We start from the raw sequence: 16,357 nt of genomic DNA on the forward strand, positions 1-16,357 counted from the left end.
TCCATAAGATTTGTTGATAAACACTACGGATTGGTTATGATTTCTTTTGTCTTATCTACTGTTGGTTCAATACAAACCACATGGAGGTGATCTTAGCTGCCGCCGTTCAGTATGAAGCAGACTTTGTCGGAAAGCTATGGGGAAGATTCTCTGTCAGGAGATGGAGTTGAGATGAGGATGAGAGTTCAGGCAACACTGAAACTGGAAAAAGCTATTCCCTTTAGTCACGAGATGGAAATTATTCAACTCAAGTTGCGTGATCAAGCTAGATACGACATATTGTTACAGTCACACAGCGGATTATTAAATACCCGTCGAGGGAACTTTTAATCCTTTCATTGTTGGGTAACTAAAGTTTCCATATTTATCTTCTTATTATATGATTTTGATTGCCTATAAGGTGCTTGAGTTATTGTCTACTTTTCTCATGTCTCAATCAAATAGTTGTTTCTCTGGTTTTGTTTTCTTCTGCTCAGTTTGGTGTTCATATTTTAAACAGATTATACTACACGAAATTGCGGCTGTGATCTCCCCCAAAAGCCTTTCACGTATAAATCGACACAGGAGGTGATATTTTGTGGGTTAGTTGTGCTTCTTGCAATGGCTGCCCTCAAACACAAAAGGTGATATTTTGTGATTTTCATGTTTTTTTCATTTTTAAATTCTCTTATTTGAGATTAATGTGTTGCTTTGTTTACAGGTTCAGTTGACTTACTTTGATCCAGGGAGCTCACTAACAACGACACCAATCTCATTTACCGACCAAAGATGCACACTACAAGAAAACAACGACATACTGAGGGAAAAAATCGTCGGTATGTCGTCGGAATAACGTTATTCCGACGACATACCGACGATTTTTTCCCTCAGTATGTCGTTGTTTTCTTGTAGTGTGCATCTTTGGTCGGTAAATGAGATTGGTGTCGTTGTTAGTGAGCTCCCTGGATCAAAGTAAGTCAACTGAACCTGTAAACAAAGCAACACATTAATCTCAAATAAGAGAATTTAAAAATGAAAAAAACATGAAAATCACAAAATATCACCTTTTGTGTTTGAGGGCAGCCATTGCAAGAAGCACAACTAACCCACAAAATATCACCTCCTGTGTCGATTTATACGTGAAAGGCTTTTGGGGGAGATCACAGCCGCAATTTCGTGTAGTATAATCTGTTTAAAATATGAACACCAAACTGAGCAGAAGAAAACAAAACCAGAGAAACAACTATTTGATTGAGACATGAGAAAAGTAGACAATAACTCAAGCACCTTATAGGCAATCAAAATCATATAATAAGAAGATAAATATGGAAACTTTAGTTACCCAACAATGAAAGGATTAAAAGTTCCCTCGACGGGTATTTAATAATCCGCTGTGTGACTGTAACAATATGTCGTATCTAGCTTGATCACGCAACTTGAGTTGAATAATTTCCATCTCGTGACTAAAGGGAATAGCTTTTTCCAGTTTCAGTGTTGCCTGAACTCTCATCCTCATCTCAACTCCATCTCCTGACAGAGAATCTTCCCCATAGCTTTCCGACAAAGTCTGCTTCATACTGAACGGCGGCAGCTAAGATCACCTCCATGTGGTTTGTATTGAACCAACAGTAGATAAGACAAAAGAAATCATAACCAATCCGTAGTGTTTATCAACAAATCTTATGGAATTAGTTTTTGGTTTTTTGTTTTTGGTTTTTAGATTTTGGTTTTAGATTTTGGTTTTAGATTTTGGTTTTAGATTTTGGTTTTAGATTTTGGTTTTAGATTTTGGTTTTAGATTTTGGTTTTAGATTTTGGTTTTAGATTTTGGTTTTAGATTTTGGTTTTAGATTTTGGTTTTAGATTTTGGTTTTAGATTTTGGTTTTAGATTTTGGTTTTAGATTTTGGTTTTAGATTTTGGTTTTAGATTTTGGTTTTAGATTTTGGTTTTAGATTTTGGTTTTAGATTTTGGTTTTAGATTTTGGTTTTAGATTTTGGTTTTAGATTTTGGTTTTAGATTTTGGTTTTAGATTTTGGTTTTAGATTTTGGTTTTAGATTTTGGTTTTTGATTTTCAGCTTTTGGTTTTGGTTTTTGGTTTTTAGATTTTAGTTTTGTTGTATTCTTTAGTTTTTTTTTACAAAATAAGCAATACATTGTTTTAAAATAATATTTTTTAAAACAATTATCATTAATTTATCAAAATATAGTGGTTGTTATTTAAAATAAAAATATTACCATTTTTTCAATTATTTTCTTTTTAAGTGTTATACTTAAATATAATTAATAAAATATCTATAAATAATAAAAATAAAATATTTTTAATTTTGAAACTATTTATAAATTTTATTACATAAAATATTTTTCGTTTTTTAGAACTTGAATGGCTATTTTTTCAAATTAATATAATAATATTGTATTAATAAAATATTTTAAATTTTATAATTTTTAGTTGTTGTTTAGTATGTATAATAAAATTATTCAATAATTTATTTATAGATATTAATAAGTAATTGGTTACAACTAATACTAAAATTATCTACATTTATTTACATATATGAAACACATATATTATTTTACATTAATGTTAAATGATAAAAAAAAAATTGTATGGAAATTTTATCTTTATGAAAATATTATTTACTTAATTATTATTTAATTAAAATATAGTATTTTATACAAAATAAACAAAATTTATTTTTATATTAAAAACCCACAAAAGTTAGTTTTTGGCTTATCTTCACAAATTGGTTGAAATTTTGAAAAACTAGTTTTTCTAAATTTTAGGGAATCTATTTGTTAAAAAACTTGATTGGCAAGTGAAATGGTTTTTACAAAAACAAAAACTAAAAGCTAAAACTTGATTGGATAAAATAGGGTTTTTACAAAAGCAAAAACCTAAAACAGAAACTACGAACAATCGAACTCTAATCATAACCACAAAAAAAATTAGAAAGAACTCGAAGTTTGTTCAGGCCTAATTTAATGATAGCAAAGAAATCATGTGTATTAGGCCCAACTTTATAACTGGCCCGAGCTTGTCGGAATAAGGACGCCGCATGGAGCCTAAAATAAAATAAAACAAAAATAAGACCTAAATCATATTCAGAACCAGCTCTCCCTGCATCTCTCTCTGGATCGACTTTGTTCAGGTTCGTGTCTCTCATCAATTCTATCACAGTTTACGGTTGATTATACAATACAAAGTTTTATTTATGAAAAAAGAAAATAACTGATGCATAATACATCAAAATTTAGGTCTTAATTTTTTGTGTAATTGATTCGCTGTAGTAACTGTAGTTTTGATCTCTGTACTTTTTTTTATTACTGTTAGGTTGTAGTTTGAATCTGGCTGGTCTTTGAGATTTTTGGGTGCTGCTTCGTTCAGTTACGGCTTACAAAGATTTTGCTCGTACTTGTAAACTTTTTAAGTGATTGTATGGGCCCCATGAAAAATCTAAGGCAGCTTTACTTGGAAGCTCAAGGAACACAATGTCCGAACTTAGGAATAGATTTGCCATTCGATCTCGTCATGGAGATTTTGTCGAGAGTTCCAGCAAAGAGTATAAAAAGGTTTTGTTGCGTATCGAGATTGTGGGGATACATACTTAGCCTTCCTTGTTTTACCGAGTTGTTCCTGACCAAGTATCCGTGTCGTCCACCCCTACTCTTGTTCACCTTTGAAAATAAGGAGAGTATATTCTTCTTCTCTGCACCTCAGCCTCGGAATCCGGGTGATGATTCATCTCTTGTACCTGCTCGTTATAATGTTCACCGCAAGCATTATCCCAAAGATTATTCAGTTAGAGTTGGTTCTCCTCTTGGGGGATTCATCTGTCGTCAAGATAAGGGAAAAGTAGATACTATAGTTGTTAGTAACCCCGTCACAGGAGAGTCAATATTCTTACCAGAGGTGAAATCCAAGAACATTAATATCCAGATGATACCTTTTTTAGGATATGATCCCATCAACAAACAGTTCAAAGTATTGTGCGTCAAGTTTGAGGATGTCCCAAATACGTCTGATGACCATCAAATTCTGACATTGGGGAATAATAAAAAACATTTATGGAGAACAACCCTATGCAAACCCCATTATCCTAAATCTAATGGAATATGCATTGATGGTATTTTGTATTATTCAGCTGGGTTTGATTGGGGGACAAGGGTTTCCACGATAGTCTGCTTTGATGTCAGGTCCGAGAAGTTTAGCTTTATCAACATAGATCTATGCATGTTTATGACTTGTGCTTGTACTTTGATCAACTACAAGGGTAAATTAGGTGCCCTCCAGTTTACATTATCGAATCCAAGATGTCTTGTGTCTTGGGTTCTTGAGGATGCTGGAAAATGTAAATGGTCCAAATGTGTCTACACTATACCTCCTTTGTGGAACAACATAGTTGGTCGTTCTGACTTGGACATTGTTGGAGTGACATCTGGAGGTGAAGTTGTGTTGGCCACGATGCATCTGCTTCATCCATTTTGCATTTATTACTACAATCCCAAGGGCAACACTTTCATAAGAGTTCTAATCCAAGGTCTGGAAGGGTTTGTACGTGCGAGAGTTTACACTTCTCTAGACTATGCTGAGAATTTGAAACATATGTAAGTCTTGATCAACTTTTGTTTTAAAGCATTGTCTTTTTCAGTATTTCATTTGATTAGTGTCTGTATTCCATTTTTGTTTGTTTGAAGGACTGAGTATGACAAAGGAGTTAACACAAACATTTACTCTTAAACGGAGGCTATTTCAAGTCGAATATGGAATTGGAGCAAGCAAGGTAACTTTTCTGTTGCTCCCCCTGGAACATAGATAGTGGTAGGTTAGAGAAAATCTGAATAAATTGAGAAGGCTCCCATGGTCAACTCAAACGCTTAGAAGACTACTTACTAATATGTATGGATCTTTAGTAAGCTAGTCGTTTCATAGAAGGACAAATAGCAATGCACTATATATCTTATTATATGCTGTGTTTTAGTGAGTATGTTTAACTTTTGTATTCATAACCATGCGATATTCACTATGCAGTAGTTAGCGGAGCCCATCATTTCAAATAAAGAGAGGATTGTGCCAGCTTATGCATCACTACGCATTATTATATATCTTTATCTTCAAAATTTCGTTTCTTCTTTCACACAAAATTTGTCACTGCGTAACAGAAGAGCATGTTTGAAGAGCCAATGCCTTGGGAGTGAAATACAGTGCACCAAGCCTATTTAGACCCGCCAAGATTGCTTATGCATGTTTAGACATATTCCAGTTATATGTATTCTCATTTTCTAATAATATACATATATCTATTTTGTTGTAAATAATACTTTCTGTTTGGCTATTTGAACTAGTAAGTTCATATCATTTTGTATACTAATATATAACGTAATTAAGAAAAAAATCAAGATTCGATTCTAATTAATTCAAGTTAAATAATTAAGAACCCCGTCAAAAGTCAAATTATGTACATATACTTTTTCAAACAAGTCAAAATAAATTTGTAAGATCATATGATAATATGATATGTATATAATATTTCCAAGCCTGATGATCAGATCACAGGGAATCAACTTTTGCCTAAAACGTTTTTGGCACGACAGTTACTTGGCTCCAGAAATTCACCAGTATGTAGACAACTAATGAGATTAGCCTAATTTTTCCAGCATATAGGACAAGAACTTAATAGTCCGCCAGTGAAGCTTGTTTATGATCCTTTTAGTAAAGGGTTACAAATCAGCAAACTTCAGCTTAGAGGAAGCCAAGATACCAAGTAAGAAAATGCCGGAGTCTGATGCATGTTGCCACACTCAGTTATGAGGTTTCCATAAAAAAAGGTAAAGGTTCATATATAGTCCATAATAAGACTAAAATGAGAATTTAAGGAATCAAAAAGTATCGGACATTATTGTAGAACACAACGGAGTTACTGGAACTGAAAAAGGTACTGCAAAAGAGAGATCGAGTGTAAGAGAGACACAAAGGGTGACGAGTGTTTTCTAAGTTTTATTTGTTGTAGGACATTAGTAAAGTCGCTTTCTCTCTCTCTCTCTAAACGTAATGGGGCATATACTTGGGGGTTGCACTGAACTTCTGATAACCTTTGATGACTTTGTTCACTGCATCCAGAAAGTCTTTCTCAGTCACCGTCTTTCTCCTAGCTCTGATTGCATACATTCCAGCTTCAGTGCACACACTCCTGATATCAGCTCCTGGCAAGAAGAAGAAGAAGAAGATTACACAAAACCACAAGAGAAGAAAATAGTATATCGGAGATGGGTTACCAGTTGAGTTTGGGCAGAGGCGAGCAAGGAGCTCAAAACGGATGTCTCTCTCGCAGTTCATGGTTCTTGTGTGAATCTTGAAGATCTGTGTTCTGCTCTCCAGATCAGGCAACCCAAACTCAACCTTACGGTCAAGACGTCCAGGACGTAGAAGAGCAGGGTCCAGCGTGTCAGGCCTGGAATAACAGAAATAACCAATGAGTCTAACGGTATAACTGTGTTGTGTAGTTTACTTAAGGATGGTAATGAGACTGACCTGTTTGTTGCCATAAGAACCTTGATGTTACCACGTGCGTCAAACCCATCAAGCTGATTCACAATCTCAAGCATAGTACGCTGGACTTCGTTGTCACCTCCTACGCCGTCATCAAATCTAGCACCGCCAATGGCGTCAACTTCGTCAAAGAACACAATGCAAGCCTTTTTGGACCGTGCCATCTGCAAAGCGAGTATTGTAAATGACATTTCAGAATATAGTAGCGTTGTTGCCTAGACAAAACACAGATAGCAAGAAGGAAAGTTGACAGTATATTACCTGAAACAGTTCACGAACCATCCTAGCTCCTTCGCCGACATACTTCTGAACAAGCTCACTGCCAATAACCCTGATAAAGCAAGCATCGGTTCTGTTGGCAACAGCTCTAGCGAGAAGGGTTTTGCCGGTACCAGGAGGACCGTAGCAGAGAACGCCCTTGGGAGGATCTATTCCAAGCTTCACAAACTTCTCCGGGTGAAGCATTGGAAGTTCAACGACCTACAATCAACAAAGACAACAACTTTTCTAATCATTGAAAACGTTTATAACTTTAGGTAGTGAGAGAAGACAAAGTTCAGTAACAGACCGCTCTTATCTTCTCAATCTGCTCCTTGCAGCCACCAACATCATTGCATGTTACATCAGGTTTCTCTTCGACAGTCATCATGGTCACACGATGATCGATTTTTGGAGGTAGAGGAATCTGTATCTGATACTTCTTCATAAGTCGAAGTGGAGAGTGGTATATGAGAAGAGAGAGAGGGAACTGATAATTAACCAGAGAAAACAGGAAGCATACCCAACGCGCATGCCTTGTTTAATGTCAGTGGTAAAAACATTATCGCCAAGGCCAACGACAAGCTGCATTTCCGAGGGAGAAACTTTATCGCCAAGGCCAACGGCAAACTGCAGTCAAGAGCAAAACCAGTTATAACCAAAAATCGGAAGAAGGCTACACATAACTGGTTATGCAGAGACAATGTACCTTAGCTCTCTGTTTGAAACTAATGACATACTGGGCGTCTGGAGTGTTTGGACTAATCACACTTGTGCATCTAGCAACCTGGACAGTAAGAACGTTTACCATAACCCCTTAGAAGTTACCCGTTAGAGAAGAAAAGAAGATAGAAAAAAACCCTACATTTCCTCTTTAATCATCCGCTTATCAGATGCGAGATCCCATTGACTGGAAGGAGCTAACCCAGTATCGGTATCTGAAATGAAAGTGAAAAGCTTCACTTTAGTAGTGTCTGTTGTAAGCACAAGTCATTGATCAAAGTAAGCCAAACGCTTCAGCAACAAAGAGTGCAAACATACCACAGAGATAGTTGATCTTCTTGGCGAGATCCTCAACTTCTTTCTCTACTTTCTTTATAGCTGCAGAGTAAGGCCCTGACCCCTGCAAAGGAATGAGAGTTATGAAAGATCGGTCAGCAACAAAACATATGGAGGGAGAACAGATACATGTACGAATGATTAAGAATTTTTCTACGTGAACTACTCATATGGGCTGTTAGCTGGGTTACACAACAAAACTGAAACTATCGATGATGTACCTTAAGTTTCTGATTCCAAAGGCAAACTCGTAACTGCAAAGAGAAAGAAGGTCAGAACAAGCCACTGAAATTTTGATGCAAATAACACAAATCGACAGTGATAACCTCATGTTCCTCATCGGTTGAACCACCAGTTGAAACAGAATCACCTTCCTCATCAGTTGAAACAGGTATCAACTGAGCCAGCTTGGGAGGATCATCAAACGGATCATCAATGATTTCCATGCCAATGATCATAATAGGTTTATAAGGCCTGTGTTCTTTATTAACGGAAGATTCTTTTAACTGAGACATAGTGTCTCGACCCTCATCAACCACCACGCCAAACACCTGAAAAAATAGAAAATGGTATGAAGACAGTATTATATACAAAACAGAATACAAAAAATATATGAGTGCTTACAGTGTGCTTCCCATCAAAGGAATGCAAATTATCACACAGAGTGATATAGAACTGAGATGCATTCTGATTTGCTCCCATACTGGCCATTCCCAAAGTGATTCAAGTCTGGATGAATCTCATTATCGAAAAACTGCTCACCCTCAGCATCATCAAGTAATCTAAAACACATAGCAAGAGAAATAAGTAGATAAAAAGATTGAGAATGAAGAAAGAAAACAAGAAAAAAGAAGACTTAGTACTTGAAAATAGAGTCACCACCGGTTCCTGTGCCAGTTGGATCGCCGGTCACTGCTATAGAATCTTTATTGACCGTGTGGAAGAGATAATTATGGTAATATTTGATCCTGAGGAAAACATAAAGTTCAAACACTTTACAATACTAAAAATTGTTAAAAAAAGCACTTTACTAACACCCTTACTTGCATAGCTTCAGAAAATTCAGGCAGGTCTTTGGGCATTTCTCGATGAACAGATCAATCAACAAGTCACCAACAGTGGTCCCAATAATGACTGACATCTTTATGCACTGAACATCACATCACATCACATCAGTTGTGTATAAGAGAACTTTCTGTAGCAATTCTTAATCTAGTTAGGGAACTTTCTGTAGCTATTTGTACAAAACAAGCAAACAATCAAAAGTAATAGAGCTCTAAACGAGGAGTTCGCCATGGAAATGAAAAATGTCCAGTGATCACTAATAGCCAATGAACACCACCTGGATTAAAAAAAAATCTGACTCAGGCAAGTCATGCAGAAGGTACAAGATGACTAAAATTTACTTGTACGCACGCAATAGAGTGAGCGTTAACTCGGATCCGCAAATGGAAATTACAAGCAAAGACACGATTACATCCAAAAAACGATGGAAAATTCTACATCTGAAGTAGCAATTCATCAATCATCATGCAAAAGAATCAATAGCACACATATAAAATATGGAGAGTAATCATACAGTTCAACGTTAGAACATCATACAGAGGATCATTTCGTTCCTAATCGATAGAAGAAGATCGGAGACGTGTACCTAATCTTATTTAGAAACTTCAACAATACATGAATAATTCATGAAAGATCACAGAGTTCAATGTTCGACATCACACAGATAGATAATGGTTTCGCTCAAACGGAAACATAGTCCCGAGAGATCTCTCTCTCTCCCTCCCGAAACGGAAGTTCGGATACTTCCTATGTCGAAATTTCAAGCGCAAGATGGATGCGGAGAAGAAGTGAGGTGTAAATATACCGGAGGAGAGAGCTCCGAGCACGAACCAGATCTGCGAACTGAGAATATCTCCTCAAATCACAAAAAAAAGAGCAAATCTGAGTCTGATTTTGAGAAATTAAGCTAAGAAGACGATGATGAAGATGAGTTGAGTGAACATTTTACCGCGAATCGTTCTTCGTCTCTTTCAGAATCTTCGGATTTCAAAATTTATTGCGCTTTTGATTTCTTTTTATTTTATTTTATGTTCGTTCCGTTTTGTAAATATAGAACGTTAGAGGCTATTCTGTAAATATCTAAAAACTGTTTGACGCGGTTGTAAGAGGTAAGGGACCCACATAGCGCTACTCTCTCAAAGGTTACAGTATCCACGTAGGCACATTGAATTTTTAATAACCAAATGAAATATTTAGCTTTGACTTAGGGCTATTAACTATCCTTCGGGTCTTTCCAGCTACTAAAGCTAATGCTCGATTGATTACATTTACATGTAAGTTCCATCTGGGCCTTGTTCATAATTTATTAGGAAGTTGACTTGCAAAAATAAAAAGTGTCAGAAGAAAACAATAGTCACAGGAACAAACAAAACCAAGTGCTGCTGCAGATATATAGAAACAGAGGACAGAGAGCGTTTCTGAGTCTAAGGAGACTTGTGAAGAAAGTAAAACTACTTTCATATATCTCTTACTAGTTGTAAACCATATACTTGGGGGTTGCACTGAACTTCTGATAACCTTTGATGACTTTGTTCACTGCATCCAGAAAGTCTTTCTCAGTCACCGTCTTTCTCCTAGCTCTGATTGCATACATTCCAGCTTCAGTGCACACACTCCTGATATCAGCTCCTGGCAAGAAGAAGAAGAAGAAGATTACACAAAACCACAAGAGAAGAAAATAGTATATCGGAGACGGGTTACCAGTTGAGTTTGGGCAGAGGCGAGCAAGGAGCTCAAAACGGATGTCTCTCTCGCAGTTCATGGTTCTTGTGTGAATCTTGAAGATCTGTGTTCTGCTCTCCAGATCAGGCAAACCAAACTCAACCTTACGGTCAAGACGTCCAGGACGTAGAAGAGCAGGGTCCAGCGTGTCAGGCCTGGAATAACAGAAATAACCAATGAGTCTAACGGTATAAATGTGTTGTGTAGTTTACTCAAGGATGGTGATGAGACTGTGGACCTGTTTGTTGCCATAAGAACCTTGATGTTACCACGTGCGTCGAACCCATCAAGCTGATTCACAATCTCAAGCATAGTACGCTGGACTTCGTTGTCACCTCCTACGCCGTCATCAAATCTAGCACCACCAATGGCGTCAACTTCGTCAAAGAACACAATGCAAGCTTTTTTGGACCGTGCCATCTGCAAAGCGAGAATGGTAAATGACATTTCAGAATATAGCAGCGTTGGCTAGACAAAAACACAGGTAGCAAGAAGGAAAGTTGACAGTATATTACCTGAAACAGTTCACGAACCATCCTAGCTCCTTCGCCGACATACTTCTGAACAAGCCCCCTGCCAATAACCCTGATAAAGCAAGCATCGGTTCTGTTGGCAAAAGCTCTAGCGAGAAGGGTTTTGCCGGTACCAGGAGGACCGTACCAGAGAACGCCCTTGGGAGGATCTATTCCAAGCTTCACAAACTTCTCCGGGTGAAGCATTGGCAGTTCAACGACCTACAATCAACAAAGAGATAAAAACGTTTAACAATTGGCTTCCTTGAATAATTATAACACACCAATAAGGTTATAACTATAGGTGAGGAGATAAGATAATGAAAACAGGATGAAAACAAAGTACAGTAACGGACCTCTCGCATCTTCTCAATCTGCTCCTTGCAGCCACCAACATCATTGTAAGTAACATCAGGTTTCTCTTCAACAGTCATCATGGTGACACTAGGATCGATTTTGGGAGGCAGAGGAATCTGTATCTGATACTTATTCCTATCAACTCTGCAAGTACAAAATCAAACACGGAATGTTTTTCTTGTAAGTTAGGAACCATAACAGGGGATACAAGAAGGAAGGAAGGAATAAACCAGAGAAAAAGTGAGTTGATAAGCAGGGAACACACCCAACGCGCATGCCTTCTTCAATGTCAGTGGGAGACACTTTATCACCAAGGCCAACGACAAACTGCAGTCACGAACAAAACCAGTTATAAACCAAAACTGGAAAAAAATGAGGTTTGGAAATGAATGTACCTTAGCAATCTGTTTGACATTAATGACGTACTTGGCGTCTTCAGTGTTTGGACTAATAATCTTTGTGCATCTAGCAACCTGGACAGTAATTAAAAGTTAGAAAATGTGAGTGTTGTAAAAGAAGGAAAGAAAGAAAACCTGGAGAGGTTGCTCCTCTTGCATCATCTGTTTATCAGAAACGAGATCCCATTGACTGGGAGGAGCTAAACCAGTATCAGACTCCTTGATACCGCAGAGATCGTTGATCCTCTTGGCGAGCTCCTTGATTTCTTTCTCTACTTTCTTTATCGGTGCAGAGTAAGGCCCTAACCCCTATCACATTCATCAATATCAGTACGACTAAATCAGGCTCGTCAAAGAAGGAATTTAGCTCGGGAGTAAACATCAAATTGGCTTAGGAATGGTCCGGAAACTATAAGATACTCTGGATCCGTAATCTCCCATGATCTAAGAAATAAAAAATACTCTACTGTGAATCAAGGGTCGGGAGAAGGAGGCTTTACATAAGTCTTGAGGAGAGCGATATCATCTTCGTCAAGTGGGCGAGGGTTCTTCTCGTCTCTGATTTCATCTTCGATATCTCTCGACATCTTCGATCCGGAGATCTCACACGTAAATGCGATTTGAGTTCACAAGTTGTCTTGCCGGAGAGGAAAATATTCGGAGGAGAAGCTCTCTCTTCTAGTGAGTCTACTGAAGATATACTAACTTAAAATATATAAAAATTGATAAATTAATGTTTTTTAGAATTAAACATAGAGAAATTCCCTAGAGTTTAGCATTCAGAGAAATTCCCTAGAGTTTAGCATTCAGTGCATCTCCATTTCCCACGCCATTTTGCATAAACTATGAAATGGAGGGGTTAGAGATGCTCTTAGAATTGAAGAATGATATTTAAAATTTATGGTTTAAGGTTTAGGGTTTAGAATTGAGGACTGAAATTTTAGAGATATGATTTTAAATTTAAAAAAATAAAAAACGATTTTAAAATTTTCAAAATAAAAAATGCTATTTTCGTCATTTTAATTTTTTAAATCAATTTTTATGACAAAAACTTAAAAAATCTATTTGAGAGAATTGCCCTTAGATAAACAGTCTCATATAAATTATAAATTAATAATTATGAAACAAACAAAAATTGTATTATTTTTCTAATTTTTTTATTTTAGTATTATTTAGTCGAATTAGATTTAAAATGTATATATTTTATGTTTATTTCGTTTAACTTTACACAGAAAATAAAATTGAATTTTCTTTACTGCTAATTTCTGAACAATTTTTTTTACTAACATATAAATGTAATTATCAAAATTGCTGTATTAAAATTTTATTTTCCATTTAGATTCCTTTTCTAAATCCAAAGTTTTACTTGTTTCTTTGCTTTGATGGTTACGAAGCTTGTTGTTATGTTTTCTTTTTCCTTTTCCTAGTGCAAATTTGACAATTCCACGGTTTCCAAGTAACAAAGATCTTTTCCAGAAGTTCCAGTGAACAGAAAAGAAAAACACTTAAAAAGAATTGGAGCGTAAATTAGGTTCAAACATCTGAAAATTTGTTCCAAGCAAAACAAACGAGTTAGACTAGATTGCGATATTTAAGAACATCAATCTTATTGAGATGAAATAATTTGCAAATCTCTACTATGGTCTCCTCACTAAGCCATCCTTCCTCGCTAGCTTCACCAAGTAGCTGGCATAGCTCCTCTGATGGCAGAAAAACCTGTTTCATGAGAAACAAAGACAAAATAAGAAACAAGAATAGAACATTTGAGTTGTTCTTGTTGAGTACAACAAGCTTACACATGTGGGAGATTGAGGCTTCTTCTTGTTGTTATTGCTTTCATCATCAGTTTGGTTTGGGAGGAGCTTAAGCAGCTGCTCGCTTCCCTGCAATATCCAAAGGTGATCTTGTCTCTATATAAAACCTTTTTATGATAATGGGATTATGTACCGGGAAGTAGGACATGACAGACCTGAAGAGCTCGCCAGTGGGAATATGTGCGGAATAAGACCCAGAAGAATGGAATGTTTGGTAATGGCAATACCTAAATGGAATAAAACAACAAAAGGCTTTGTTGGTTTATGAGAGATTTTGAAGAAACTAAACCGAAAAGCTAAGGCTTTCATGTACGTACATACCATAAATGCACTGGTCAATGGAAGCAAAGTTACTGAACCAATCAGGTACTTCTTGTGCAGGATTGTTCCACTAGAGATCCAATCAGAAAAAAAGAGAGATTCTCAACCCAAAATCAACAATGCATAAAACGTAGAACATTGGGTAGCAAATAAGCAATTTACCTCAAAGCAATGTGGCGTAGTCTCCTGCGTACAAGTCTAGGATCTAAACTGAAACATTTGACATGGATTAGATAAAAAATAATAATCTGTATTCACCAGAACATGCTCATGAAGGAGAGGGAGAGAATAGAACCTAGGAGGATAAGAGACTTGTATGGAAGTGACCTCCTTAGATATAGACTTCAAGAATATTTCAGACGGCTTAACACGAGCCAGAAGCTTCAATCCTAACCTATACATCCATAACCACAGAGACCACCATTTAAAACAACAAACCTAACAAAACATAGAAGAACAAAGGCAAAGCCTCAAGATACGTCTCAAATAGGAAGCGAAGCGAAATTTACAAACCCATGAATCTTGTTCTTCATTGACCCTTCAGGCGCTTTCTCAAGACCCGTCCACGCTTTGTTCATCTAATCATCACAACAAAAACTCATCAAACTGACAAAAAAAAATACCATTTTCTTGTTTTACTACTTTTGATCAGAAACAAAACAAAAGCTTATTGGTCACAAACTTGACTACACTAATAGATACATAAACCTCACTAGGCGCCACATAAACACACGCGTATGTCCACTTTATATAAACAAAGAAAAGAAAAAAAAAGAGTTTCAAAGCGTCTACCTTGTCAGAGATGAAATCGACAAGAAGCTCTGCGTTGGCATTGATGGGCTTCGACTCAGACGATAACTTCTTCCATAAACCTCGTAGAGTGGTCGGAGTAACACCGGAGGGAGTCTGAGAAGCGAAAGGATCAACAGATCTGCTGAAACACCACTTCCTCCCTTTGATCGGGAACACCACCAATCTCGCTCTCATGATCACACTTTTGGGAAAGCTCCGATCTTTAGTAAGGATCTGGTCAATCTGTCATCTGGACGTGAGTTTTGTTATATTCAAAGGAAAGATCGAAGCTTTAAAGATAGCTATCGACCGACTAAACCGAGTCGAAGAAGCGGCGGCGCGTCTCATAAATGAACAGATACACACACGAATATGCAATGGATTCTTATGTAATACATAAATTGTTGAACAAAAAAAAAATGTAATACATAAACAATTGTCTTTTATGAGATTGTGGATCAGAGTTGATATGATAATGACAGATTATATAAGCAATTAGCAAATGCTTTTAGTGTTTAGTTTTAAAATCATTAGCCATTTGGATAAGGACTGAGGCAATTAGAAACTCACACATCACTCGGAACAATCTCAGATTATATTAGGCTTTATTGGATGATACACTAGTGATATAATAAGCTATGCTTACTAAAAAAACAAAGAGAGCTAAATTGTTTATATATGATGAGAACTCACAAGACGCGAGATTTTGTAAATCTGCTTTGTTCCTAGTTTTATTTAATGATCGGCTACAAAGCTAGGCTGCTCGTTTTGGCAGTTGCAACCTATCTTTTCTGAGTATGACGATATATCCTCTCTGTAAAAATAGAACCTGAGGCACCAATGAACACGTTTGACATTGTGCATATTGTCTTGTCCAAATTGCTTCCACCTAAAAAAAAATATGATTTTGTTGAGATTCCATTCTTTCAAATGCCCAAAACAAAGAGGGAAAAGAGAAGAGAGAAGATGTTACCTGTGAGTCGCCCTCTAGACCATGTCTATACAACAAACAATGCATCCCATTAAGGATCAATTACAGTGACTGTAGGCTGTAGCAGACCAGTTTCGCTTTCATCTGCATCAGTAGAGACAAGTCAGCAGCTTGAGGAATAGGGTGAAAGCAACTTGGATTCTTGGCATTACTGTAATGCCATTACTAAAACAAGGAGAAAACTACTTAGCACGGTTCCTGGGTAATCTAATATTCAGCGATGACAAGAGGTTGACCAAAAACCACTATGAAAAGACAAAAAAAAAAAAAACTACACGTTTACTTAGAATCTCAAAAGCGATAAAGAAGATGAGCTATTACGAATATCTTGTTGTTACATGTGTTTAAAACTTTGTTATGCTGATACTTTATCCACAAATAATAAACTTGGCCAAGGAATTCGCCTAAACTAAGTAGATTTGTAGGTTCAATGATATATTCACAAAAGTATAGCCATGCTTCTAAATGGTAGCATATCATCAATGCTATAATTTGGTTGATCATAATTTGCCTACATTAAAAAAAAGAATAAGTTTTT

The 16,357-nt window shown here is 36.5% G+C and overlaps 5 protein-coding genes across 8 annotated transcripts; 1 reads left to right on the forward strand and 4 right to left on the reverse strand.

The window, feature by feature from the left end:
• The first annotated feature begins 3,050 nt into the window (after positions 1-3,050).
• LOC106296753 (F-box protein At1g53790) lies at positions 3,051-5,339 on the forward strand. Of its 3 annotated transcripts, none has more exons than XM_013732977.1 (4): positions 3,051-3,132; positions 3,315-4,588; positions 4,679-4,764; positions 5,013-5,339. In XM_013732977.1, the coding sequence occupies exons 2-3, from the start codon at positions 3,420-3,422 to the stop codon at positions 4,719-4,721; spliced, it is 1,212 nt and encodes a 403-aa protein (XP_013588431.1). In that variant the 5' UTR covers positions 3,051-3,132; positions 3,315-3,419; the 3' UTR covers positions 4,722-4,764; positions 5,013-5,339. The 3 variants fall into 3 exon arrangements, with proteins under 3 accessions (XP_013588431.1, XP_013588432.1, XP_013588433.1); XM_013732978.1 differs by having other exon boundaries at positions 5,016-5,339; XM_013732979.1 differs by having other exon boundaries at positions 5,144-5,339.
• Positions 5,340-6,008: 669 nt separating this feature from the next.
• Positions 6,009-7,236, reverse strand: LOC106297538 (26S protease regulatory subunit 7-like). The gene is made up of 5 exons (XM_013733759.1): positions 7,099-7,236; positions 6,792-7,010; positions 6,513-6,694; positions 6,257-6,432; positions 6,009-6,184 (listed from the first exon to the last, which is right to left on the reverse strand). Exons 1-5 carry the CDS (start codon positions 7,234-7,236, stop codon positions 6,024-6,026), a joined length of 876 nt encoding a protein of 291 aa, XP_013589213.1. The 3' UTR covers positions 6,009-6,023.
• Positions 7,237-7,317: 81 nt separating this feature from the next.
• On the reverse strand, positions 7,318-8,978 carry LOC106300981 (peptidyl-prolyl cis-trans isomerase CYP59-like). The gene is made up of 9 exons (XM_013737280.1): positions 8,891-8,978; positions 8,711-8,815; positions 8,472-8,629; positions 8,174-8,398; positions 8,069-8,101; positions 7,830-7,911; positions 7,654-7,726; positions 7,498-7,575; positions 7,318-7,418 (listed from the first exon to the last, which is right to left on the reverse strand). The coding sequence occupies exons 3-8, from the start codon at positions 8,556-8,558 to the stop codon at positions 7,554-7,556; spliced, it is 522 nt and encodes a 173-aa protein (XP_013592734.1). The 5' UTR covers positions 8,559-8,629; positions 8,711-8,815; positions 8,891-8,978; the 3' UTR covers positions 7,318-7,418; positions 7,498-7,553.
• Positions 8,979-10,206: 1,228 nt separating this feature from the next.
• LOC106300983 (26S protease regulatory subunit 7 homolog A-like) lies at positions 10,207-12,593 on the reverse strand. 2 transcript variants are annotated; one of them, XR_001262135.1, is made up of 10 exons: positions 12,402-12,593; positions 12,037-12,210; positions 11,899-11,976; positions 11,769-11,830; positions 11,503-11,647; positions 11,150-11,368; positions 10,873-11,054; positions 10,614-10,789; positions 10,314-10,541; positions 10,234-10,281 (listed from the first exon to the last, which is right to left on the reverse strand). XR_001262135.1 is itself a non-coding variant. In XM_013737281.1 (9 exons), exons 1-9 carry the CDS (start codon positions 12,486-12,488, stop codon positions 10,384-10,386), a joined length of 1,281 nt encoding a protein of 426 aa, XP_013592735.1. In that variant the 5' UTR covers positions 12,489-12,593; the 3' UTR covers positions 10,207-10,383. The 2 variants fall into 2 exon arrangements, 1 of the variants encoding a protein (XP_013592735.1); XM_013737281.1 differs by having other exon boundaries at positions 10,207-10,541.
• A 793-nt stretch (positions 12,594-13,386) lies between these two features.
• LOC106298553 (uncharacterized protein C23H3.12c) lies at positions 13,387-15,205 on the reverse strand. Its single transcript, XM_013734692.1, has 8 exons — positions 14,829-15,205; positions 14,550-14,614; positions 14,332-14,430; positions 14,199-14,246; positions 14,037-14,106; positions 13,871-13,942; positions 13,698-13,784; positions 13,387-13,617 (listed from the first exon to the last, which is right to left on the reverse strand). Exons 1-8 carry the CDS (start codon positions 15,021-15,023, stop codon positions 13,474-13,476), a joined length of 780 nt encoding a protein of 259 aa, XP_013590146.1. The 5' UTR covers positions 15,024-15,205; the 3' UTR covers positions 13,387-13,473.
• Positions 15,206-16,357: the final 1,152 nt, after the last annotated feature.

This window comes from Brassica oleracea, chromosome C6, assembly GCF_000695525.1.
Source record: "Brassica oleracea var. oleracea cultivar TO1000 chromosome C6, BOL, whole genome shotgun sequence".
NCBI classification, from domain to species: Eukaryota; Viridiplantae; Streptophyta; class Magnoliopsida; order Brassicales; family Brassicaceae; genus Brassica; species Brassica oleracea.